The 27846-nt window shown below is 41.7% G+C and overlaps 1 protein-coding gene across 1 annotated transcript; it reads left to right on the plus strand.

The window, feature by feature from the left end:
• Positions 1-190: 190 nt before the first annotated feature.
• Positions 191-27846, plus strand: nnt (nicotinamide nucleotide transhydrogenase). Its single transcript, XM_062412379.1, has 22 exons — positions 191-279; positions 2459-2659; positions 5356-5585; positions 5668-5885; positions 6058-6145; positions 6261-6349; positions 6712-6899; positions 7386-7519; positions 7653-7844; positions 8798-8951; positions 10133-10294; positions 12948-13058; positions 15495-15640; positions 15854-16049; positions 16687-16920; positions 17792-17952; positions 18988-19167; positions 19525-19684; positions 22278-22359; positions 23590-23708; positions 24271-24386; positions 25294-27846. The coding sequence occupies exons 2-22, from the start codon at positions 2506-2508 to the stop codon at positions 25441-25443; spliced, it is 3264 nt and encodes a 1087-aa protein (XP_062268363.1). The 5' UTR covers positions 191-279; positions 2459-2505; the 3' UTR covers positions 25444-27846.

Below are 27846 nucleotides of genomic sequence, written 5' to 3' on the forward strand. Positions count from 1 at the left end.
AAATTAATAAAGTTGTTGAAGTTAAAAAGTGATCAGAGAGATAAATCAGAAGCAGGGTCGAGTATTATTGCCAACCAGGGTCACACGAAGAAGAAACTTTCTGTGGTATAAAGTATAAAACATGTTAAAAAAATATTTAATGAAAAGTAATCTGGTGCATCATCATCATCATATCACACGACCCAATAATAACCGAACTACGGGTGCCGCCGCGTTCATCTTCCGGGTGGACACAAAGTTCTCCTGAGCTGCAGCAGCGAGCCAGGAACGTCTGCAAAGGTCAGTCGACTTCTCCTCCGCTCTCTGCTCCTCAAGCCGATTCTCCTCCATTGCACATGTTCCACTTTGTTTTTCTTCTCGCACGTCTCCTTCCTTAACGGACACAGGAGTGTGTGTGAGTGTGTGTGAGTGAGTGTGTGTGTGTGTGTGTGTTAGCCAGCGGCGGCTACCGAACTCGTTAGCTCGTTTTTAGCTTTCAGCCCCGCTCCCTCCTCCACCTCCTGCTGCTCCTCCTGCTCACTCCGCAGTGAGAGGAGACCAAAACACATAAGTGCTTGTTTGTACACTTTGCTCTGGTTCATGAAAAACACACGAAATCCACCATTTTACACACGCTTTCGCTTCTGTTGTTGTCTCGAACCATTTGTTTTTATTGTCGTCACACTGGGTCACAGGCGGTTGTTTATGACCCGGGTGAAACCACTGATGGTTATTAGTTCTTATTTATTTCATATTTATTTCAAATTATTCAATCTGCTAACGTTAGCAGCAGGTTAGCAAACCGTTAGCTGGATGTCATTCATTTTTTTGGTGACGTGTTACTTTCATTTGCCCCCCTCTCTTTTATATCAGGTCATTAACACAACACAACGCACACACACACACGCACGCACTCGCCCACGGGTCACAAAGCCAGAGTTAATCCTCTCTGATTAAAAGGTCATAGTCTGCTTTGTGTAGAGCTGAAAGACGACTATTCGGTTAGTTGATCAACAGATTTGATTTCTATAATCAATTATAAATTATATTTGGCTTTTGGTTTGTTAGTTGCACAAAAAAGCCACTACGACATGACATGGTAAATGCTGATGGACATTTATCGTCCAAACAATTAGTCATTTAATCAAAAATATAATCACTATCAATGACATCCTCCTTTCAAAGTTTCAAAAGGCTCACACACCACAACAATGCTTGTGTAGATTGTTTAAGTGTTTTTGATTTGCAGCTTTATTGGTTTGGATGAATTGAACGAAGCTGCAACATGAAATTAATTGTTATAAATTGTAATCTTCAAATAACTGTTGTAGACATTTGGATTTATCTTCGAGATTTACGCTTGGTTGGACAAAACAAGACATATGGTGTCGACCTGAACTTTGGGAATTATAACAGACGTTTTATACAATAAAAAGGTTTATTGTTTCATTGAAAAAACTGTTAGATAGTTAATGGTTTGTGAAAAAATTGTTATTTGCAGCCCTAATATTGATCCTTTAATTCAAATACATGTCATGACTAATTTGCATTAGCCACAGCAGGGTTCCTTTCATGTTGTGGTTTTTTGCTAATTATTGGAAAAGCACCTCTAAGGCAGTAATTTACACTAAGTATTATCGTATGCTATGTCTGGATGATTTATACAAATAGTCTATAGTTCAGTCTGAATAATAGGGTCACGGTCAGGAGACTCCAAAAATAAATGCTTTAAGTGATAAATCAGTTACTGAAAAGGTTAAGAATACATTTTCTGACAGTTGACTAACTCATCCATTTAATTATGTCAGCCCTATTGAATAAAGCCTTAATTATTCTAAGAATGAATTTGACTTTCAATCTAATGTGTATTTTGACCTTAAACTATCAAACAAGGACACATGGAGCGAGAGAGTTGTTTTTATTGCCAGTTGATTCTGGTTCATTCTCTACTTCACCAGCTAAGCTGCTCCAGTCTATCCTTGTTCTAGTATCTCTCTTTTAAGTCAACATGCCGTCCCTCATGCTGTGTTACTGCCTCAGAGTCCTTCAGTCCTCTGCAGTTTCAAGAAGTGACTGTTGACCTTGAATTTGTTAATATGTGGATATAAAAATCTTCTTTCATATAAACTAGTGTAAGTAGTAATAACCTTGGATAGACAGCATTCGTCAAGCAGACAGACTATGTGTTGGAGGTGTACATACAGGGAGGAATGTCAGTGAATGTGACCTGTTTAAACAGAAGGTCAAACATAATGTGTGTGGTTTTCTACAAGTTAACGGAGTGGAACATATTTCTGCTTCACCCTTTCAAATTCAAGTGTGTGCAATAAGCTGATAAGGCTGGCTTAAACGCATTGAGACACTTATTCTCACCTTTATTCCTCTTCTCCCACAACATGCCCCCCCCCCCTCCCTCCCCCTGTCTGTGCTGTCTGTCTATGCCCTTATTCCTCACCTGTCTCTTCTGCCTGGTCCACAGGAGGAGTGCTGCCTGTCCTGTTGAGCTCCTCCCGGTGTGTGTGCACCATGGCGAGCCTCCTTCGTATTGTGGCAGCCAACTGCTCTGCCCCCGTGCTCAGTGGGGTTTCTTGCATGAAGCTGCCGGCTGGCCGTACAATCCAATCGTCATGCCTCCGCTTTTTCAGGACCCATCAAGCTCTTGGACGATGCGCCAGTCCAGGTAAAGAACACACAGGTTTTGGTAATGACACATGTAGTAAAGTTTAATTTGCTACAGGCAGTGCAAAGCTATGGAATACAGAAGTTTTCTTTAAATCAAATTATCACCTATTCATTACAAATGACCTGCACTGGGAGACGAGCTTTAACATTGTGAGATTAGGAATAAGCTAATTCACATTAGATAACTATTAAGGGTTGTTACTTTCTTCTTTCTGCTCAGCCTTGCAGGGAAGAGCTGGAAAGGTCAATATAGAGGACAGTTTACATGCACTTAGACATATCTGCATGTTTTTTGATAGTAAAAATACTATAAATGCTTTAAGTAAAAAATACTATAAGTAAACAGGATCATAATTGGATTGTTGTATTCAATGATACCAGGCTGATTTTCCCCCTGTTGGAAATAAAAACACTTGCAACTCATAGTGTTACGACTGATAGCAACATGGAAGCAGAGCCACCTGTAGATTCTGTGACCTTTCTCATGTACCTGTGAAGTAGGTGCATGTGTTAAAACAGGTTATATTTCCTATCAATTAAAGCAGACAGCATGGCAGGGTATTCATACTATTGTCCTTTGCTGGCCTTGGTAGCTGGTGAATAAAGAAAATTGTCATTGTCGCGTAATTGCACAGTTGAGTGATTATTCCTTCATTCGTTTCTTTAGTTTGAAGGTCTGTACAGAGTCATTGTAATGAAAAAGTTAATCTGTTGTTTAGACAAAATAGACCAAACATACAATCATGTTTGTTTTTAGAAGATTTTATAAACGTATGGTTGCTAACTTCGTTTGCTCCAAGGTCACATTCAGGTGAATGCAGCATTATTCTCCATTCTCAAGGCCCTCACTCTGTTGTCCCTCACCAGACAGAGTGGGTGTGTGTGCGTGCAGTAAAAGCCAGCACCAGCCGGTTGCAGGTGCATCATATCTTTTATGTGCTGGGTTCACGATTGTGCCAGTGTCCCCCCGCCCCCCCCCCCCCCCCCCCCTTCCCTCTCTGTAGTTGAGTGTTGAAGGTGCTGGTGACCTGGTTCACGGTGACTATAGGTTGAGATTCCTGCAGCTCAGTCGGCTCCGGTAACAGCTGGCCTCGTCTATTCTGGACACACAAGTAGAGGAGGGGAACACACACTATACTTTCACCTCTAGGGAACCTATAGACGTAGAGTACACTATAGAGTGAGGCGGTGTATTGGTGTAGGGTCAGCTGTGATGTCCACACACTGACACTGTGTTTTATGAACACACTTTTGGCTCGACCGACTTAGATGCACTTGTTTGTGGGACACAATCATTTTTAGTCTTGGTTTGCAGATGCTATCTAAGATCATCAGTCTCATTTTTCACATTACGAAACAGTTGTTAGAGCTTAACCCTTACCTTTCATTCAAACTCAAAACTGAGGCTGTGGTAGTTTGTTGTTTCAGGTGCTGGTGCGATGAATCACAATTTTTTTATTGGGACCCATACACTCTTTTCTGAGTAGCACCTCAAGATACCTCAAGCAGAATCCCCTCAAATGAAAACATATATGAAATACAACATAAAAACCTTTACATTTGGCCCATGGAGCTTTTTCTATTTTAGTGGGTCTATTTATAGACACTGAAGTTCAGACACTGTTATCTTTGGTCAAGATGTTGAGGTTTAAAGGTTATCATGCTATCTCGATTGTTAGGTCATCCGCAGCATTTAAAGTTCAAATATGTACAGTTGAAACAAGAAACGTTTTTTAGGGTTACAGTGGTGAGTGGTTGTATCGTCTGGTGTCCACTTATTCTGAACATGATTTAAACTGGATTTTTCTTTTGTTATATGATGGGCAACTCATCTCTTTTTTCCGAAGTGGTAAATAATCAATATGAGCATTTATAAATGACTTGTGAGTCTCCCAAAATCAAATGGGCAGTTTGCAGCCTTTTTTTTTGTTCCCTTGTGTTGTGGAGTTTTTTGTAAAATACCAGTATTTAGAGGACAGGTCACCACTGCAGGGTGAGAGGAAAGACAGCCTGTCAGAACCTCTGCTGTTTATATATAGACGAGGAGACAGCGGTAGAGAGCAGCAGTGGAATTTTCCATAAGAGCCAACACAGCATGTGACCTGCTGCTTGCAGACTAGATGTGGACAGAGAAAAAAAAACAGAGTCTGAAGCCACTTTAATATGTTTTTGTCCGTTAATGGATTCGCTGCAGTTCCCCTGTTTCTTTCCTTTACTAGCGTCAGTCACACATTAAGCTGATCTCTGGTTTTCACACATGTTGAAACAGCTGTGCTTAGAACAGCAACAATCTGTTTGTGCACCCAGATTAATACTGCTGACTGTGACTCTCCGTTGATGCATACTGTAATATTTGATTCAGACATTTCATCTCCACAGATTGAAACATTGACATTTCCGTCAGCCTCTTTTTAACAGACACACTGGACTGGGCTAGTGCATATAGCTTCAGGGAGGGTAGCATGGCTGCAGCCTGTAATGTTGCTGTGGGACACTACACACTGCAAATAGTATTTATGGTATAAACTCTGTCATTTACTGGAGTGATAACTCCTTGTAGCTGCAATGGAATCTGCATGAAAATAATAATCTTTTGTTATTTAATCTTTGTTAAAATATGCAAAGTCTTTAACATTATTAATATAACAGCTGTTATTTCACATGCTCCTGTCTTGTTTCTCTTTGCCTCTCCAGGTATTCCATACAAGCAGCTCACAGTTGGAGTCCCCAAAGAGATCTTCCTGGATGAGCGCCGTGTGGCTCTGTCTCCCGCTGGTGTCCAGGCACTCATCAAACAGGGCTTCAATGTGGTTGTGGAGTCCGGAGCAGGAGACTTTTCCAAATTTGGTGACGAACAGTACACCCAGGCTGGAGCAACAATTAAAGACATTAAAGATGTTCTGGCGTCTGATGTGTTGGTTAAGGTAACGTTTATGTGCTGCAGGTAGACGGGCTGGCAGTAAACTTTTCAACTTGTGTTCGCTGACCAACAATTCTCGCTTCCAGGTCCGTGCTCCTGTTTTCAACCCTGCCTTGGACATCCATGAGGTGGAAATGATGAAGGAAGCAGCTACACTGATCAGCTTCATCTACCCGGCTCAGAACCCCGAGCTGATGGAAATGCTCTCCCAGAAGAAAGCCACCGTTGTGGCTATGGACCAGGTTCCACGAGTGACCATCGCCCAGGGTTTTGATGCCCTGAGCTCAATGGCAAACATTGCAGGGTATGTACAGTACATAGTGTTGACAGTTTATATGGTGACAAAGTATTTTTTATATTTATGTATAGCAGCATTGTTCCTCTTATTTGTCTATGTTTAAAATCATGAAGGAACAGTTCATAGTTGTATGTATTCTGATTGTGTTTCCTGTGTTTGTTGTGTTCTGTCATTTCAGGTACAAGTCGGTGGTTCTGGCAGCTAACAGCTTCGGTCGCTTTTTCACTGGACAAATCACAGCAGCCGGGAAAGTGCCGCCTGCAAAGGTGAATAATATGCATGTTGTATAATCACATGTGTGTATGTGTCTTTGATCTTTCTAAGTTTGAACAGGTTATGTGACTGTATTTTCAGCTCATCTCATGTTTGTGTTGTTGAAAGGTGCTGATCATCGGAGGTGGTGTGGCTGGATTGTCGGCTGCTGGCACTGCCAGAGCCATGGGTGCCATCGTCAGAGGATTTGATACCAGGTTTGTTTCTGATTTAAGAGTGAATATGATGTATGTGAATGACAAATTAAAAGAATACTGATGCATTTCCACTTTTTAAAAAGATCAATCCACCTTTCCTGGTTTCTCTGGAATTGCCTACCCTGCCTTTAAGTTAGATATTTGATTGACAGCAGCAGTGACAGTGTCTTGTGCAGAAACTGCTAAGCTGGAAAGTGTTAAAGATAAACAACTGTACTGGTATAATTTCCCACATGGATCTGATTTTCTATAGCAAAAAGAAAAACAACCTCTGTTTGCCTTGCTGGAAGTTTTACAATACGTTCTTAACTATTATCTCCCCGCCGGCTGACCTTTGGATAATATCTGTGTCTCTCTCCCAGAGCTGAAGCTTTGGAGCAGTTTAAATCTCTGGGTGCTGAGCCGCTCGAGGTGGATTTCAAGGAGTCAGGAGAGGGCCAGGGAGGCTACGCCAAAGTAATGTCTAAGGAGTTCATTGAGGCCGAGATGAAGCTGTTCGCCAAACAGTGTCAGGAGGTGGACATTCTCATCAGCACAGCTCTTATCCCTGGTATGCACAAATCAAGAAGACGCACACTTCGTAAAACACTGATTGTAGCTGTAGAAAGTGAAGGGTGCATTTTCACTGAACTGTGCTCTCACTCAAGGGCTTCTAAACAGCTTTTCCCACTGGTCCTGGATTATCACATAATGTGTATTGTGGGCAGGAAGTCAGAAAATGCAGAAACCAGGGACAAGTCCTGGGGTGTATGTCATGGAATAACTTTACTGGAATGTGTCAATATATTTTCCAGCAACTTCACATTTGTTCCATTACTCTGTGGGTTTCAATAGGGTGAATTTTATACATGGCCGCATATCAACAGTAAGCTCAGTTGTTGTGAACATGTTTAACGGCGTGAGCTGGAAGTCCGTTATTATAATAACTTTTTATTTCCCCTATATTTCTATAATGATTTTTCGCCATTTGATTGAGACGTGACAAAAATAGATGTATTAAATAATTGATGGCACTTTGTCTATTTTAACCTTGCAGGTAAGCGGGCTCCCGTCCTGATCACCAAACCAATGGTAGAGAGCATGAAGGACGGGTCAGTGGTGGTGGACCTGGCTGCTGAGGCTGGAGGAAACATTGAGACCACAGTACCTGGAGAGCTGTCGGTGTACCAGGTCAGTGCATTTAATGTCTATATATGCAGCCATACATACCAAATATGATGCTCTTTTGTTTTAATGGCTTTTCGAGGATATCAAGTAGCATCTGTCACTGCTCTTGTTATTTAGTGTATCTAATTCTTTTTAGGGAGTGACGCATATCGGCTTCACAGACCTCCCCAGCCGTTTGCCGACACAGTCCAGCACGCTGTACTCCAACAACATCACTAAGCTGGTGCGAGCCATCAGCCCCGGCACGGAGAACTTCAACCTGGATGTCAAGGACGCGTTTGACTATGGGACCATGGATCACGTTGTCAGGGGATCTGTTGTCATGCAGGTACCAATTTGCATGTAGCCAGCACTCAAACACTTGTGCATGTTGATAGAAGCTGAGGTTAAACGCAGACATGTTGAAAATCATTGGAAAGGCCTTGTAGGTCTTTGCTGCAGTCACTAGATGTCGCCCTGGACACATCATTATCGCCTCACTTACAGTTCTCTCAGGAGCGTTTTGCCCTTGAGTTTATCAGACATGTTTTTCTATCTTTGTTGTTTTACTGAAAATAACCTAATAATAATCTAAATTCAGCTTTTTAGTCAGAATTTGTTACTTAAAATGTTGAAGAAAATTAAGTTCTATAAGTGCAGTAAATACAATTACTTTATATAAATATGACAGTTATATCTGTCAGAATCTACTCTTGGGAACTTAATTTGATTTCATTGTTATTAGCATAATTATACCTTCATTTCTGTAATGAATTAATTCATGTTTTCCAGTCTAACTGTGGCTTATCATCTATCCCTATGTAATATTTGTTATCAGATTTCTTAATCTCATTATTGATGTAAATGTCCAGCATGGGTCTGGTCTTGTAACTCGGGCTGAATCTGAGTCAAAGATTTGTCAGATTTGAGTCATGGTTTGTAATTCTGCTTTTTGGAAATGGCTTACTCTAATCAGTCTCAGTTGATCTGATAGACTCATAACTGATCAAAGCAGTGGTCACACATCTTTTATAAATGATACAGAAAAACAGATATTAGTTACTGTAGCCACTCATCATTAGTTAGCTCACTTTGATCTGGACAGGCATGGTGTAATGTTTCACAGACTTACAAATGCAGCTTAGGTCATTTCAGAAAACCAGGTAACGAGATCAGGAAATAAAAGCCGACTTCCAATCACCTCTTAATAAATGTCACTTGATATTGTTGATAGAACTAAAGAATGGTTGCCCCAACCACCAAGACTTTCTGTAACCATTCTCTTTTTATTATCACTTCCAGAATGGAAAGAACCTGTTCCCTGCTCCCCAGCCCAACAACGTGCCCGTTGCACCTCCTCCTAAACCCAAGTCTAACAAGGAGCTGGCGGCAGAGAAGGCCACACAGATCACCCCCTTCAGGGCCACGCTCACCACGGCTGGCATGTACACTGGAGGTCAGTGGTTGTCGTTGAAACTGAGTGTGTCATTAAAATTACATTTTCTGGCAAAGTAGAGAAAATCAGGATAACGTAAATCTGAGTGAAGTGCTCATTAGGTTCAGGTCTGCCATTAGGTGAAGGATAAATTAATAATCAGCTTCAGGAATGTGTGCGGGAGGCGAGAAGTGACAGAGGTAGATTACAAGCGTGCACACACAGACACCCTGTTAGTGTCAGGAAGTGTGCATTGTAAAACGGTGTCGTGCGGAGTGTTTGTTTGAAGTCGGGGTGTAGTGGGTGACTCCAGTGGTGCCACACAGCGCCGTGTGTAAGTGCACCACACGCAGTTAATGTGGTTCACACATTGTTTAGGTGCTGGAGTAGTTTCCTACTTAACACCACCACACAGCTACTGATTGTAAGCACTCTTTTTTTTAAAGAGTGAGAACTTGGTTAATGCTGGTTACCTGCTGATCATTAACCTGGGCTATAACACAGACATTTTAATAGTTTGATATTGACTGTCATCGACATAGGCAACCTATTTGACTATTAACAGTCTGGTAAAGAAAGTTTGTTCCCTCACACCAGTGACTAAATTTAAGAAATATTTGACGAAAATCAATACATGTTAGATAAACTAATAGGAAACTAAGGAAACATGAGTTTTTCAATGTCTGTTACATTATACAGGTGTCAATATGCTGCTGTTAGCACAGATATGTCAACACTTGCTGGGAAAAATAACAAAAAATCTGAAAAATGTCTTTTCCCAAAATAAATGTTTATGCCACATTCCTCTATTCTTTGCTTTATTTGTGAAACATTGGCGAGTTTCATGTCTTCAGGCCATTTACTCTTTGGCTTTGGTGGGAGGGAAACTTGATCCACGTTGGATTCCCTAAACCGATCTCTGTGTCAAAATATGTGAATATAAATCTGAATAAAAACAAAACTCTTTATCTTGTTTTAATACTTCAAATTTCTTCAGGTAAAAGTATGTTTTTAAATGAATTGTTTTTTCTTTCCTTTATTACTGTTGTATGAAATTGGTGAAATTAATCACATGAACATGCATCTTTACAAATCGGTTTTCTCAGTTGAATACAAATTTAAACTAAATTCTGTTCCTGATCTTTACCAGAACTTCTCCTTTACTTCCTTTAACTTTTTCTCTCTCTCTCTTGCTGTTCCAGGTTTTGCCACCCTGCTGGGTCTGGGTCTGTCGGCTCCAAACGCTGCCTTCACTCAGATTGTCACAACCTTTGGCCTAGCCGGCATCGTGGGATACCACACGGTTTGGGGCGTGACTCCCGCTCTGCACTCTCCACTCATGTCGGTCACCAACGCCATCTCAGGTTAGTTGGACAAAGGCACTGATCCTCTGATATGATTTCTATACACGTACGAATCAAAGAGATCGTACCAAAACAATGAAACCAATTAAATTTATTAGAAATAAAGATGAAAACAATGACAAATAACACACTGGAGTGCAAGTACACATGCACTAAATTGAATTAAATAGGAAATCTAAATGTTGTTTCCCCAGAAAGGTAAAACGTCTTAAACTCACATGTGGAATAAAACCCCACCTTAAAGATCAAACGAGTCACATATCAGTGCAGCAGGTCTCTGCTTCCAGTGCTTCTGTCATTTAGTCCAAATAAAAACTTTAAAGATTGCGTCCTTATTGTTGCTTAACACAGAGGGGTTAAGAGGTTAGAGAGGTGAGACTATGTGTGTGTTCTCACAGCTTTGATCACTCGAAGACCCACACTGAGGGTAGGAAGTAACACACTGGCGGTGATCTTTGAGGCTCAGGGGAGTCCTGCGCTTGTTTACTCGTGCTCACAGCCAGACACCAGGGCTCAGTCGTGGTGTCGCAGCAGCTAATAGACAGTTTTCAGTGTCTTTAAAACTTTATTGGTGACACATTCCCATCTTAGAATCGTTCTACTTGTTTCCCTGTGTCGGTAAATGTGTCTTTTCACCATTTCACGTTGCTTAGTTCCAATCATCCAATGTTTTCTGGGGTTAGTTATTTCTCACATTTTATGATCACGTTATAATAGGGTGAGTCAAAAAGCCACTAAGACATTGAATATCGGTAGAAACTGAGACCACACATGAAAGAAACTAATTTGCATTTACTTCATAGGGAGTTTTTTCTCTCTCTCTCTCTCTCCTCTGCCATCCTTTCTTCCCCTCCTTTTTTCTCCCCCCTTTCTTCCCTGTCCAGGTATTTTTCCTTTCATATTTCCCAAGGTCTTAAATGGTATTATTTTTTTTATTTCTCTCACTGACTGACCCTGGCTTTGGAAACAGTGAGACCGGCAGAGTTGTGTTGTTGTGCCAGATATCGTTAAGACACGCTCCCTCTCAAACAATCACTCAGACATTAGGGAATCATGTTGGAATTTAAGGGTTTGAGTGAGGGACAGTTGCATTCTTCATGGGGAGATTATTGTGTTACAACCAGTCGTGACTCTGACTTATGGGTCATCTTAAATTCTTCAGATGCTGGTTTCATATCCAGTGGCTCATTGAAGAACATCTTAATACCTGGTGTTTGGTAGAAAAGCTTTAATCTACTTGAGAGCTCTGACTCACCCCTGCCTGTAGTCTGGTGACACACCTACAGGTCATTAGCCTTCCCAGTGGGTGTGTGTGTTTTTGGAACCTTACTGGGGCCTTTTGTGGTAACAAACTAACCTTGTCAGGACCAGTATTCCTAATGGGGACCAAAGCCTGGTTGTGATGAAGCAAAATGTTCTTTTTGATTATAATATCATTATAAATCTTTGAACAAGAGAAAACAGCACATCGTACTTCTGAAAAACAGTGCACATTTCTTAATTATGACAAACACAAACCACCAGGTCAGAGAGAAAAGAGGCAGCAGCTTTGCACGCCATCGTGTTTCGTATCTCCAGGTTGAGGTTCCGCTAAAGATAAGGGTTTGGGCAGGCCGTCCACATCGAATGAAGATGTGTGTGTGTGCATGTATATCTGCTTCTGAAAGCTACATACCTTGCGTATTTGAAGGTTGCAGAGTTCGCGTGTCAGCTGTCTAAGAGTAGAAATGAACTTGGGTGTTCACCTTGTGACCATTGGCTTACATCTGTGTCAGCCGCATAAACATGCTAATCATTAGCATGTGGGGAAGACTGACGCAGCCTGACACACTTATTGATATTTTTGTTCAAGAAGCCAAACATACAAACGCCTGTCAAATTGGTTTCCCCCTGAATTCCTGTCCCGTCCTTTGCTCATCACAGTAACGTAGCATGTTTCCTGTTGTAGTCGCCGCTTTCATATCAATAGAAATTTAAAACTAGTTTGTGTTTAAGTCGTAGCAGTGGTGAAATGATGTTTGGCAGCATTTGAAACTTGCTTTGTTTAGAAGCCGATATAAACACATAATTATAAAGCTGATTTTTGTCAGAGGAAAAAGGAGAGGTGGGTGAGGGAAGGTCAAACTTTCCTTTTTCATGTCTAATCTAACACGATTGACTACAAACACAAACCAACTCACACGCGCGCACACACACACACACACACACACACACACACACACACACACACACTACCTGTTATTCAACTTAAATTGTTCAAAAACAAGTCAGTGTGAATGCTGGCTCTGGCGTTGCTGTTTGTTGCGTCTCACTGCCTGTAAGTAATTACAGGAGTGATGGTATCAAGGTCTCCTCAACCTCTTTCGGTAAAACACACTCGGTATACACCCTCAGTTTCTTTTATTTTTCCTCTTTTCATCTAAAAATGTCTTAACTTTCCATTATAAGTAGCAAACGGAGCATTTTAAATCCGAAAAAACATATAACAATTCTAAAGATGTGCTGGTTATTCAATTCTTATCACCCAATAAGATGCAATCCTGCAGTGACTGCCTGAATCAATATTGTTCTTGTAGCATCCTCACTGAAGTTTTCACAGTCCTGTGTAATGTAATGTGAAAATGGATGTTCATGAATACTAAAATATCCGCAGGTCTGACGGCCGTGGGTGGTCTGTCCCTGATGGGTGGTGGCTACACCCCAACAACTTCTGCTCAGTCACTGGCCGTGCTCGCTGCCTTCATCTCCTCGGTCAACATCGCTGGTGAGTCTCTTCAGCACGTAGACACCTCGCAGTGATCCCGGCCAGTTACAGCAACTTTCAGCCAATAAAACATCAACCTAGGCTGATGGTTGAAGCGTTTTATATTGATTATACAATAACATGACTCCTCGACCAAGATTTGCAGCTGCCCTTTCTACCCACCTGCTCGGACCACACACATTCACTCCTGCTATTGCTCTTAATATTTCCCATCATAATGACAAAAGTGTTCCCGGAGTCATTATCATACTCATCACTCTCCAATGGTCCTGGGAAACAGAATGTGCCACCAGTGCTCAGCCATGAATTAAGTTCTAATCTCTTCTATTGGCACAGAGTGGGACACAAGCAGAGACTAACTCGCATAATGGATCCGTCTTTCCCCATGTATGTATGTATGTGTGTCTGTCTGTTAAAAGCTGCACCAAAACATGTTTGAGTTTATTGTGCGAGATGCAGGACACCACAAGGTTTGAAGTTCAAGACGAGGCTGTGAATCGTGCCGCGAGTCACGATCCCTTCAGGCTCTGTGGCATCACCAAGTTTTAGATCCCTTAACAAAAGGAAGAACACCACAGCCTTCATACACATACCTAGTTGCTTACCCATTGTTAGATTTCATTTTTGATGTCCTCCATGGGTTGTTTCCACACACATTTCTAAGCGGTTCACCACATTACCCATGAACCCCTGGGAAAAGAAAGAAAAAAAAAAAAAATTCCATTGAAAGGGCCCGAAACACAATAGTGAAATTTGGCTTCAATAAAACAAACCCTGATTTTTTTCGGCTTGTGTGTCTGTGTCCCTGGCTGAAGGTTCTTGTTCCCTCTGTGTCTCTGTGGTGGTGATAAGATGTGGAAATACATGGAAAACACCTGGCTGTGCTAAACAGCTTGAGTTTTGCACAATCCAAATCTCATCTGTGCTACCAGACTTTATCAGGTTCCATGTTTTCCTTTATTGCACCAGGCCACTCATTTCAGTCACAGAGCTAAATATTCTCAGTAGCTCTCTTTAAATTAATAATAGTGACTTTCATCTGTCTCAAGCACATGTATTTCTATGTGTTATTTCAGCTGCAACATACAGTGCTGTGAAATCACATGGCCTATGCTGTCTTTTGAGGAAATGAGCCCTAACAATTAAGGGTGATATTAATAATTTAGTATTTCTGAGTTTCCTGATTGCTCCTCTTCTTGGTTCATTCGTTAAAAGGGAATTTGACATTATTCTACGTCCACTCAAATCGTTGTACTACCCGTGCCAAGGAGGTTACGTTATCATCTGTGTGTGTTTGTCGGTTTATTAGTTAACAACATTTATGAAAAACTTAACCCATCTCTACCAACTTTACCAGAGGGATGGGCCGTGGGTCCTGAAAAACACTATTCAATTTTGGTGCAGATGCGGGTTAAGGGGCACATCAAGTTTTTATGAGAAATAAATCATTTAGAATAACCGACCTCTAAGCAGTGGTACACGTCAACTCAGCGCTAATATAATTTAAACTCTTTATCCGTGACCAATCAAACTTCCACCATGTGTGCTGCTAATGATACTTAGCAGGTGAGATATCTCTACAGAAAAGTAGCATTTTGTGAAATATCCCATAGGACCTTTTTGGTTCCTTTCGATAGTAAAATAATATTAACTGGAAATTTAAAAATAATGTTGACAGTCAAAAATAAATGACTAGTTGGGATTCCAGATGTATTTTATTAGGCCTCGTGATGGTGTTAACTGATTTACTTTTATTCTTGTTCTTAGTGTAGTGCCAGTAGAACCATTCTTGGGGGAAAACTAATGAAAAGAAATGAGTGGATTCTAGCTTTGCTATGTTTTCAATACGTGAGCATTCCTCCATATTAATATATTGACACAGATTGGTCTGCAATAATAATAGTCAGATTGTTATTACATGTTTTAACTGGGGCAGACTAAGACTGAAATTACATGAAGTGAAAAGAAACAGGTGCTACCCTCTCTTTCACCCTCGTATGTATGGGTGCATGTGTGTGTGTGTGTGTGTGTGCGTGTGTGTGTGTGTGCGTGTGTGTGTGTGCACGTGGCTGCAGTCATGCCAGAGGGGAAAAGGGAGACATGCACAAGGTAAAGTGATCTCCTCCTGTAAAGCGGTGAGACACTGTCTGGTCCCGATCTGACACTTTTGATGTTTTCTACTTGGAATATTGACACTGAAATAAATAAGAGTCATTAAATTCCTGCCATTGGTTATTGTGCTTGACATCATTTTCTAACGGTTGGCTTTAAACCACCAGTCTAAAATTAGAAATGTTCATATACTGCAGGTGCTTTGACTCTCAGCCATTGCAGCGTCGCGCTCACTTACTCTTTTTAAATCTGCATATGTTTTCACTTGTATTTTTTAAGACCAGCTTTCGTCCAGGTGGATTCACTCTCTGTCTCTCACCCCAGGTGGTTTCCTGGTGACTAAGAAGATGCTGGACATGTTCAGGCGTCCCACCGATCCTCCCGAGCACAAATACCTCTACCTGCTTCCTGGTGGCGTCTTCATCGGAGGCTACGCGGCTGCACTGAATGCTGGTTATAACATTGAACAGGTGTGAGAGGATGTTTGTGCTTTGTCCACATGTATAGTGTCTGAGGAATTGATGCAAAACTACCCATGTCCATGTAAAAGCTAATCATCCTCCAAATGTATTCTCTGTTTGCGCAGATGTTGTGCAGGACCTTCCAAGTGAATCATTTCTCAATAGTGTGGTCCCGCCATTCTTGTCTGTAACCTTATTTCCATTTTGTCTCTCCTTCGCCAGATGATGTACTTGGGCTCAGGTCTGTGCTGCGTCGGTGCTTTGGCTGGCCTTTCCAACCAGAAGACAGCCCGTCTCGGTAACACTTTGGGTATGCTGGGAGTTGCCGGAGGTGTCGTTGCCACTCTGGGTCTTCTCAAACCGAGTCCCGAACTCCTGGCACAAATGAGCGCCGCCATGGCTGTAGGTGGCACTGCCGGTGAGTCTGTGTGCTTTTCACATCAAGTAGCAGAGGGAGACTTGCAGGCTAAGAATTAACAGAAATGCATTGCAGACGCTGGAAAGTCTGTAAATTATTGGACATGGATTTTGCCTGCTTAATGTTTATGCGAGTATGTCTTTTAAGCTTGGCCAGATGAAGCAGCAGGTGTGTTGAGCAGAGACTCTGTGATGTTTGCATCAAACACAAGTTGACTAACTTCCCATCAGACCCAGGAGGTTTGTCAAAGAGGTCATCCCAGTGTGTTACTCACTTTCACTCGTTCACAACAGTTTAATCATTTCAATGCTAATTGTTCCAATAACAAAGATGAACACTAGACTGAACTGTCCAACAGACAATAAAGCCCTTTTTCCAAATGCTGAAACGATGCAAGGTTTCCTGCATTATACACAAGTAGTACACAAGTACACAAGTACACACACACTCAACCACTCACAAACAAGGAATTTCCCCGAACAGGCTTCAACAATAGCAGCAACACCTGGTCCTTCAGATGGACCCATTTCCCAGCAGTCCTCTGAGTGTGTTTGCATGCATGTGATTGTGTTTTGCATACCATTTGTCTTTGGCTTTGTCAGGGCCAATGAACCTTATTTATTCTTTTTCTGTGTAGGCCTGGCCATCGCTAAGAAGATCCAGATCACTGACCTTCCCCAGCTGGTGGCTGCTTTCCACAGCTTGGTGGGACTGGCTGCTGTGCTCACCTGTGTGGCCGAGTACATGATCGAATACCCTCACTTCGCCACTGATCCTGCAGCCAACCTCACCAAGATAATCGCATACCTCGGTACCTATATCGGTGGAATCACTTTCAGTGGCTCTTTGGTGGCGTACGGGAAATTGCAAGGTGAGAAGCAGTCGTATGATTAATATACTATTCAGGCTCATTTAAGGCCTTTTTATATACGAAAAGAGATGCATCCACTTCAAACAATGTAACCATCACTGCAGACATACATCCATGGTTATCAAGCAATACATCCACTAGTGGGCAGCACAGAGGCGAGGCATTATTTTAACAACCAACATGGCGACAGTAGCAGCTGAAGTCATATAGATGCTTCAAAGTTTCAGCCATTGTTGACATTTCTGCCTCGTGTCTTATGGCCATCTCACTGGACCTACTGGCTAAACTGTTCCCCCTAGATTTCTGGTGATATTGCTTTATTTTGTCTCTTAATTATATATTAATTGTATATTAATGCAGAATATAAACAAATGGCTCCCTCTGTTCTCATTTGGAGAATAATGAGCATTTACACTTACCATTTACAGACGGAACTTGCATCAAGGTTATGGTAATATAATATATATTTGGCACAAGTAGACAAGAAAAAGCCTAAACTTCTTTTTAAGTTTCCTGAATTGATTTGATAATAACGTTTTATTAATTCTTTTAAATCCAAAACTCAAAACTTAATTTTATACATATTTAACAAGGAAAAATCTAATGCTTCATACCTGTGAATGAAAGGGCAACTGGGTTCATCGGGTTCATGTGCTGGCACCAGTCCTGGGAGCTACCCTGTAATTCCCATGTTTGCTGCAAGGGTTTCATAACTACACATGCATGAGCATGACTTTAAGTCTATGACAAGCCCCTGGTGGAGGCTGCTGAGGAAGAACTCAGCGCTGAATAGAAAATTACAAGTTTATTTGCTGTCAGTCACTTTGGGTCATTTTCTCTTTTCCTTGTCATTCTTCTTCTCACCATGCAGGCGTGCTGAACAGTTCTCCCCTGATGCTCCCCGGTCGTCATGCTCTGAACGCCAGTCTTATGGCAGCTTGTGTCGGTGGGATGATTCCCTACATGATGGATCCCAGCTACACCACAGGCCTCACCTGTCTCGGATCTGTCTCTGCTCTCTCAGCTGTCATGGTACGCCATCTGTTTTTGAATTTCTGAGGTCTGTTTTTGCTCTTGTTGAGGCCGTTGAGGAGGAAAATCGGATTGGAATTTTCTTACACGCTGACAGACTGAACATGTAAGAATGTTGTTAAAAGACTTTCATAAACATCAGGAAAGGGAAAAGGAATAAAAGAGTCAGAAAAATGTAATGCTGGAGACAGACTTGGCTGTAATATGTGAGAGAAAGAGACAACAGAAGGGATTTACAGAAAAAAAAGTCAAGGCAGTGGCACAGGAAACGGTAGCTGCCCAGAAATTCATTCAGAGTTGAGCCGAAAGCTGTTAACAGTCTGGCTGGCAGAGTGGCAAACAGGCTTGACTTTGTAAATCTGCCACGTTCCTGCTTGTCATCTCATTATATCGGGCTTCACCAGTGTTAAGTCTTGCTTAACTTGATAATGTGCCACAGATTTGTTTCAGTGACAAAGATGTCCACGGCCAACAATGAAGACAGAGTGGCAAAATGTTCATGAAAAAATGCTTTGCAGAATAAGAATGATATTTTACTCCTGCAGTAGCTAAGTGTAGCTGCGTGTGTATATATACAAATATTTATTAACAGTTGCACTTTGAACATTTCTGCTGTATTGCATATTTACGTGTAACTGGGAAAACATTTACTTGACAAAGATCATTATTTACAGTTATACATCAATGTACAATATAATGTGTAATTTACGTCATGTTCCTAAAATCAAATGTCAGATGATATGACAGCTGACAAATTACTTTAAATATATATATATTTCTCAAGCTTGAAGCTATTTTGTCTCCTGTGAAAGAGAAACTGGTGCCTTTTCCTAAAATTTTAAAAAACACCATCCTAATAAGATTAAGCTATTTGCATCATTGCGGAGAAAATGTGTTCATACCTAATTATGTTTTTTCTTCTCCTTAACCCATCACTTATGAGCTGCCCTTTACTAAAACCTTTTATGATCACTATATTAAACTAGTCTAATTACAACAGTAATAGATGAATCTCCTGCCATTTCTCCCCTTCAGGGTGTAACCTTGACATCAGCTATTGGAGGTGCTGACATGCCCGTGGTGATCACCGTGCTGAACAGTTACTCAGGCTGGGCCCTGTGTGCTGAGGGCTTCCTGCTCAACAACAACCTGCTGACCATCGTCGGAGCTCTCATCGGGTCGTCTGGAGCCATCCTGTCCTACATCATGTGTGTGGTGAGTGAAGCACAGTCTCAGATTAGAGAAGATCATGCAATAAAATGTACCCATTTTGAGTTTCAGCACCACTGAACTTTTAAAAGTACTGCATTTGATAAGTCACTGTAGATGGGACGTCTGTTTCATGAGGTTCCCCTCCTGTCCAGCAGGAGGGACTCTAAGTTTAATGTTATAGCAAGATGGTGTAATCCCAGGATTTGAGGAAAATACCAGGTCTCAAGTGTGTGTTTTCACGAGGAAGTTAACCCTTGAAATGTTCTCAGCTCGCCAAAACTCACTGTAAACACACAGGAAAGTGTGATCAAGGATTATGATAAACCAGGAAATACAAAAATCTCTTCTCTTGCCTCTCAGGCCATGAATCGTTCCCTGGCTAATGTTATCCTTGGGGGCTATGGCACATCCTCCACGGGCACAGGAAAGCCCATGGAGATCACAGGCACACACACCGAGGTTAACGTGGATCAGACAGTCGAGATGATTAGAGAGGCCCACAACATAATCATCACTCCAGGTAATACGCACACAAATACAAGAACACACACACACACCCACACAACCCTGCCCCACTTCAGAGGTCTTGTACGTGAGTGGAAAAACATGGTACTCTGTCTTTGCCAGTCACTTTTTTTTTTTTTTCTCCAGCATTAGCGAAGTGTGTGTTCTGTTTATTTAACCTTTTCTTGACCCATGTTACGTCACCATTTTGCTAGGTTAATTGACAAGTCATGGTAGAACGGTTACACACACACACAGGTTTCTGTGTGGTCGTCAGTCCATGGTAAATAGACATTCTACAGTGCCGCGTATATATCCAAGGTCAAGGGAAAGTTCTATGGGATGAGGGTATGTTTAATTTTTGTTGACAATTCAACTTCTACTTTCAAAACTGGCTCCTATTTCCTTTTTTGGGGCTGGAGTGCGGGCTCCAACCTTTGTTCCAGCTACATGGGTTTTCTTCATTTCACATGTTTCCAATATGTGGGTCTAAATACCTGTGAACCTACCGCTTGGACTGCAACAGCAGTCCTCGGAGCTGCTGTCCCAAAACCATCACTGTGTGGCCCAGTGACAGTTCTGTCTTCTCACCAGACTGTTGTTAACCAGTCTTGGTTCCACACAGTTATTTTACTCACGTGGGAACATGTAAACACAGACTAAAGGCATCCAGCCTGCTAATTGGTGATTCCAGTCACAGCGCTGAGTGCCTGTATACAAAAAACAACTATTGAGAGGATTGTGCTGCAATTTACAAAAATTGCTGAATTTAAGTGGCCACATGGTTGAGAGCCGGAGACAGAAGTGCTTCACAGAGCAACATCCACTGTAGATTAAACCATCTTTTGTTTTTCTCTGCTTTAAGTAAAAGAGGAACACATCAGACAGCCAAAACCAAAAATATGCGAAAGAATTGTTGAGTTGGAAAGTTTTGGAAACATGAAGGAGCGGAAATGAGAAATGCTGGGGCCTTTTCTTTTCCTTCTTTTGTGCCTTTATTTAAAACGGACATTACCATGCCAAGATGAGAAATAACAAAATGCTGAACATTTCAATGCAAATATGATGATAAGAATAATTAAAAACAAATCATAACAGGTAATTTTCAACAGTCATTTCTCCGAGTTTCTGACACAAACTCGGAGAAATGTCCCGAGTATTCTAAATGGACATTTTTCGGAGATTGCTTTTCACAGGTAAAGAATAGTGCAGCGGGACATTATGTGGGTCAGACGTGTCACTACTATTTTTACTCTCCTTCCAGGTGTCACAAAGCCTCGAGCAGTTTCACTGCGAATAAAAAAACGATATAAAAGTCAATTCATCACACCAGCCGTGTGTGTAACGAAGATTATTCACTAAATCGGTCTCATCTGAATACTTAATTATTTTTTCTGCTGTTGTAGTCAGTAGTCAGACTAGTACTGTTCCACAGCACAGGCTCTCATTCAGTCCCCTTGTTTCCATTTTGACCAGTCTCCCTAATTGGAGCCGTCACAGTCACTTTGCCTGATTGACATCTGTGGAAACGGTTAAGACGCTGCCTGATAAACATAAGTGTTTTCCTGGCTTCGTCTGGCCCATCTCTCCATGGTCTGGGTCCACTTGTTTTTCTTATGGGAGAAACTCCAGAGAGTCTATTGGAAGAACAAGGAATGAAAGAATTGTGATGTAGGGGGAAAACACAAAACCATTAAGTTGTTGTACTGCAGAAAGGCCAACCATGTTTCTAGTAGAGAGTTTTTTTTTTTGTTCCTGTTTGAAACTGTCATTTTGATTGGTGGTGGTTGTAACAACATGATTTCTGACTGGTTGTTGTGACAAGGCTTGTAAACACCACTGGACCGTGTGACAGTGTTTGTGTGTGAGACGGTGATAAAAATCAAGAACCACACACTCCAGTTTTATTGAATGTGAAAGAAATCCAAGACTGGAAAATCTCCTCGCCCTGAGACCTGATCAGGGAAATCCTCTGTCGTTTATCTTTCATCGGTTATTTCTCAGATTTAAATTACTTGGTCATGTGTTAATATTTAAATGTCAGTCCTACTCAGACACACATTATCATTTTGCTCCAAACACACAGCATTAATTACACAATAACCACATTCTGCCAGCTTGAACCATTTGCTGTAAGGAGGAAAAAGGATGTGAATCCACCTTTCAACTTTTGATTGGGATTTCTACCTGCACCACCTCATCTGTCAATCACCTGCAGCTTGGGCAAATGATGAAAGCAGTATTAAGCTTCAATGTATGAGAAGCGACTGGGGGCATCCATTGCTTCCTTCTCCCCTTTTCCTACGCTGTCATTGGATTATCAACTCCTTCCTAAGACTTTTCCCTGTGGCGCTCCAAATATTTTGTGTTTTTGGTTACAGCTAAATCAAACATGTTGAAAACTGTCCAAAGCTTCCCGGACAGCTCACAGGGAGGTCAGGAAGTTTCTCAGATCCACTCGACCTGGAGAAGCCGTTGTGACATCGGTGTCGAAACATGGCGTCTTGTCTTGTACAAACAAATCATGACACAACTTTTGTAGTCAGCACTAGGTTGTGACGTCAGGTCATTCTTAACCGTTGTGTTTTTTTTCTTTTAAATATCTTCAGGTTATGGACTCTGTGCTGCAAAGGCCCAGTATCCCATCGCTGAGTTGGTGAAGCAACTCCAAGAGGCTGGCAAGAACGTCAGGTAGGTTTAAATTAATTTAATCAGGCAAAAGAGACTAGCATGACACAGGTGACCCTGCTCAATTAGCGTAGTTGATATTATATTCTTAGTAAAAGCCCCAAACAGAGATAGGTGGATTGACAAATATACATATGAGCAGTACAGATAAATGTACATGGAAGCATGAACTCTTCCGAAGATGTTTACTGTCACATGAAGGACAGAAAAGAAGAGTTGAAGCTCTGGGCCTTGTTGACAAGACGATGGGACAGGAAGGGCAGATGTAGACCTGTGTGCAAATAAAGCATGAGCAAAAAGGGAAATGTCAAAGAGGAGAGGAAAGGTACAGCGGAAGCTCGTGTAATTGTCCTCAGTCGTTTGATCCCGAATGAGCAGCTGCTGCTACTTAGAGCATTTGTACTTGATTAGAGGAAAGTGGGTGGTCAGTGAAAAGAGGAAAACCTCCTTCACCCAGATCTTTTTCTTGCTCTTTCTCTCTTCTGGATTCTAACTCTCAAGCATTTCCACGATTTATCTTAATTTATTTTTCTCTTCATACCTGCCTCTGAACTTCTTCTCCTCCATCTTTTTCTGCCTCCTGCCAATTGATTCCTCCTCCTTGGACACTGCAGTATATCAACTGTTTGGAAAAAAGACACACAGCACACTCCCTGCCTCCTCCCACTGCCATCATACGCTCGACTGTACAGAGAAACAGTGCAGAAATTGACTTTTTCAATCAGCAGCCACAGCAGCTAATACATCCCAGAAGCAGCAAGCCATCTGCGATCTGTGTCCGCCTAAACTCACCAGACTAATAGAGAGTAAATTTCCAAATAAAGGTCTGTCACATAGCAGAGTGGCTCGAAGGATAAAGAACGAGCAAGCCACCCGAATTCAGTGGCTAGTGTGTATTTCCTTCCCTGATTGCATGACATGGCTAATTGAGTTTTAGAGCTATGTATACCCAGTCACACTCATGCAAACACACTCGGCATATAATAGATGGAAGAAGAGTTGTGTGTGTGTGTGTGTCAGCTGCACTTGTCAAAAGTCTCCATCTTATCGTCTCCTCTTCTGCCCGACACCTTTTTATTTAGATCTCTAACCACTTCACATCTCTCTTCTCCCCTTTTCACACCTTTCTCTCTGATTTATGAGGTTCAAGTTAACAGAGTTTAAAAAAAGAACAGGTCTGGATAGTGGTAGGACTTTGCTCATGGAGTAAAACTGAGCCTGATGTCTCCTCAGGTTTGGAATTCACCCGGTGGCTGGACGTATGCCTGGTCAGCTCAACGTGCTGTTGGCTGAAGCTGGTGTCCCATATGACATTGTTCTGGAAATGGAGGAGATTAACGAGGACTTCGCCGGTAAGATTGATCTCTCCTCATGTGCTTACGTTCCTGCCGTCAATATCTGCCATTTAGAATTACTTTGACACAATGTGTTGGCTTTTTCTGCAACTTTGATTCGAGACTGCAGTTTACAATTGTAAGTTTGCAGTGGAGTTCCCCCTGCTTTCAGTTTGTATGTTAAGAGGGACTAGATTCAGATAAGTTTAAAATCTCACCCACTGTTTATATAGTGTAAATTACATTATTAAAGTATTAGCACCACCTGTTTTTCAGTGGTTGCAGTAATATTTAAGTTAATGTGACAATATGCAGCAGATTGGACTTTTACCATCACATGGAATTTCTTGGCAACATTGTTTTAGGTGTTTGATGATCTGTGATGTTTCCGTTTTATTTACAAAATCGTGACAAAGTAATTTGATTTGAAGATCAATTGAATTTAAGTGCTGTTGACTGCCAAACAAGATTAAAACAAATTATATATAAATTTCAGAAGAAAGAAGAGTCAAATGGTGAAAAAATGTAAATCGATAAAGATGAGGTCTGTTTTTAATGAACTTGTTGTTTGTCCAATCAGACACTGACCTGGTTCTGGTGATTGGTGCAAATGATACAGTCAACTCAGCTGCACAGGAAGATCCCAACTCAATCATCGCTGGTATGCCTGTGCTGGAGGTCTGGAAGTCTAAGCAGGTGAGACATCTGGGACAGGCATGTGTGATAATGAGGTTGTCCTGAAGCCCAAAAACAGATAAAGAGGGCTTGAAGGTTTTACAACAACTGGACTGTGTTTTATTGCTTTGAATGAATGTTGCCGTTCACACCCGTGGAGGGGGGCCTCCATTTGAAGATGCACTCAAACTTAAATAAATGCATACACACACACACACACACACACACACACACACACACACACACACACAGACACAGAGTCTTGCAGTTCCAGGTGCAGTCCCATCCTGATCCCATTAGCCGTGCCTGTGTCGCTGTGGGATGACGACATTCAGACCATCGCACTGGCAGCACTCCGAGATCTGGGATTTATAGAGCGCGCTCCCACTAGTTTCCACACACTCTCCTCTGGGGAAATCAAAGAGGACATTCGGCCTCACCCCACACACTCGTATAAACGCCCACAGAGATGCACGCTCAGGTGCACAGACACAGAAAACACAGACACACTCAACTTGGGTTTACGAGTAATCACACTAATGCATTTAAACAGTCACTCGCAAGTGATGCATGCATGAGTCACGTGAGACCACTCACTCACATAAACTACTTGTATGTACACAACAGTTAAACTTTTCAAGTCAAACTGCTTGAAAATAACCTTCAATATGTATGCGTCACCGAACTGCCTTGTGGTTCCTTAGATTTGCTTTTATCGAAGTTGAGAAAAAGCTCAACTTTTCAAGCAGCATATTAAATCACCTCTAAAGAAATGGGACAGACTCTAGCCAATCAAATCACGTTAATGCTAATACAAGACGTATAACATGAGAGTGAGTCTGTAGGGAGGAGGCAGAGGCGGTTGGAGAACCTGGTGTGTTTTCATCTGGTTGCTGATTGCATGTATGTGGCTGTGTTGCTCCTGTAGGTGATCGTGATGAAACGCTCCCTGGGTGTTGGATATGCAGCTGTCGACAACCCCATCTTCTACAAGCCCAACACAGCGATGTTGCTCGGTGACGCCAAGAAGACTTGCGACGCCCTGCAAGCCAAGGTCCGCGAGACCAAGGACCAGTGAGGTGGCCCCGCCCCCCACTGGGACCTCCACAGAGAGCACACATGGAGCGAGGAAGGAAGACGACAACGAGGCAGAGTTATTCAGCATTAAGATCATCTTTGTCTGACTGTGACTCCATCAGGTCGGCAAAAATTATCATTAAGAAAAATGTAAGATTGGTCAACCCTTCCTATGATCTGCAAATAAAAGAAACAGCAGTTTATTGTAAAAGAAAACGCATGTGCACAAGGAGCCAGGCAATGCAGCTACTGTAGATTTCTGATTAGAGCTCCCCTTGTGGTAATGTACTTAGATACAGAACTCTTTCTCTTTATCGCTTCTTTTATTTCTGGATATCAAAGGAAGGGTTCGTCAACTACGTCCATGTGTAATCTCACAAACACCTGGTGGAGTGTTGTCGTACTTCGATCTAAAACCACAATCAGAAATGAAGACGCATTCAGATGTTAGATACGTTACAGTTCACTGTTAAGATATTTTGTAGGAAATCGTTAAAAGGAAATTTGAGATGAATTGAAAGACGTGAAGGTGAACCACCCCAGACAGAGGAATGAGAGAACTTAAGGTTTAACATGTCCCCACACTGTAAAACGACTTAGCCTTCTCCCCTTAGGTTTGTTTATGTTCAAGTAAAGTAGTTAATTATTTCTCCGATAGATCGATTTGCTCACAAGCGTATGTCCGACACAGTGAGTTCTCCTCTCAGCACCTTCTTTCTCTCGTCAAGTGGAAGAAAAAAAGCAGAATAGTGAAACATTTTTGTAAAGTTCTTTCGGTTCCAGTTTTATACTGCATTGGGAGATTTTTGTATTGGAACTTAAAGTCATCGTAAACCTAGAAAAATGTCTATGCGATCACGTTTTAGGAGCCATAGCCAGTTGTAGAAATACAGTTGTGCTATTTGCTTTTTTTCCTTTTCACTTGAGTGTCTTGTGGCCCTTGCCTGTAGAAGTCACATGGTTCCGAAACGTCCAAAATCCATTCAAACCTCTTCTATCCAGCTTTTAAACGCACAAACCAAATAGATCTACGTCTGAGACGGTAGCTGTCCTGTAATACTTATTCCTACACAAACACTGATGTAGCTCTGATAGCTGAATGGATTGTACGTTTTGGAGTCATGTGTGTCCCCTTCATCCCGTGTGATTTCAGATGGCACAGTACACGTGATGCTCTCTGTCGGCCTTTGCGCTGAAGAAGGTTTTTTTTCTTTCTACGGTGAATGAGGCTAAACCACTCATATTTTTGCTCTCGTTGGAAATTAAGGGTTTGTAAAGTAGGGCCAGATGCAAAAAATGACTGTCGCGTGAAGTCTAAAACGAGTAAAAAAAAACGACAACAATGCACCTTATTTCAAAGCAAATCATGAATGAGTATTTCTAAACTTAGGTTGTCATTTTGTCATTCTCTTTCCCAAATTTGCACGCACATATACACACATAAACTTGTGCCAATCCCCCCTTTTACTCTCAATCTGAAGAGATTCTACGGCACAAATGTAAAAGGTTTGGCTGCTGAATAATCACTTGAGTAGAAAGACTCCTCACTCTACACCTGTCCTGACACAGCTCAACTAGAACTAAAAACCCATAGAGTTTAATTTCCGGCTCAGGTTGAACTGCTGCCATCCTTTTTTTGTTGTCTTCGACTTTCCTGAGTTTTAATGGTCTGGATGCATTCAATGAATTGGTGAGAATATATCCCGGTTCACGATTTGAGGAAGAATAGCCCATGTAAGAAGTACTGTAAGAAGTTAGTTATCTTGGGACCTGATACGTTGATGATGACAACTATCCTACCTCTCCGTAAAACGACCAATAGCATTACACAGGACCTTCCGATCCGACCAATCAGCTTTTCCTAAAACTCCCGCAGGATGTGTAACGGACCAGTCGCCTTCCATCCACTCACCTTATGTCCTGAACCGGACCAACAGCCTTCTGTTTTGTGCTCACATTTTTAACCACCAGACCTCAGTTTGCTGTTTGTTGTGCTAGTGCAGAGCTGCAGATGTCATTAGTGCTCATGTAGGTTTATTACGTGAACATGTCAAGTAACACAAACAACAGCAGTCATTAGGGACTTTTCGACTGAGGAGTCGGCTTCATATTTGTAGCTTGTCGCCATTTTTGAGTGAGTGATCAAATTGAGACGGATAGAAAAGCTTGATACTTTTGCCCTAAACGCCCCATGTGTCCTTATCGTGTTTATTCTGAAGGAGAGTATTTTTGTAAAGAGGCCTCGTCTTTGTGCAGAGCAACAGAGGGTTTTTGAAGTTGTGCGATGTTTCCGTGCACCATGTTAAGGAAATAAAAAGTTGAAATGTCCTGTGAATGTGTTTTCACCCCTCCTTTCTTTTTCATGGAACATTTTCATCCCTAATAAAACTCTATTTACACAAAA

This window comes from Platichthys flesus, chromosome 19 (genome assembly GCF_949316205.1).
Source record: "Platichthys flesus chromosome 19, fPlaFle2.1, whole genome shotgun sequence".
Taxonomy (NCBI): domain Eukaryota; kingdom Metazoa; phylum Chordata; class Actinopteri; order Pleuronectiformes; family Pleuronectidae; genus Platichthys; species Platichthys flesus.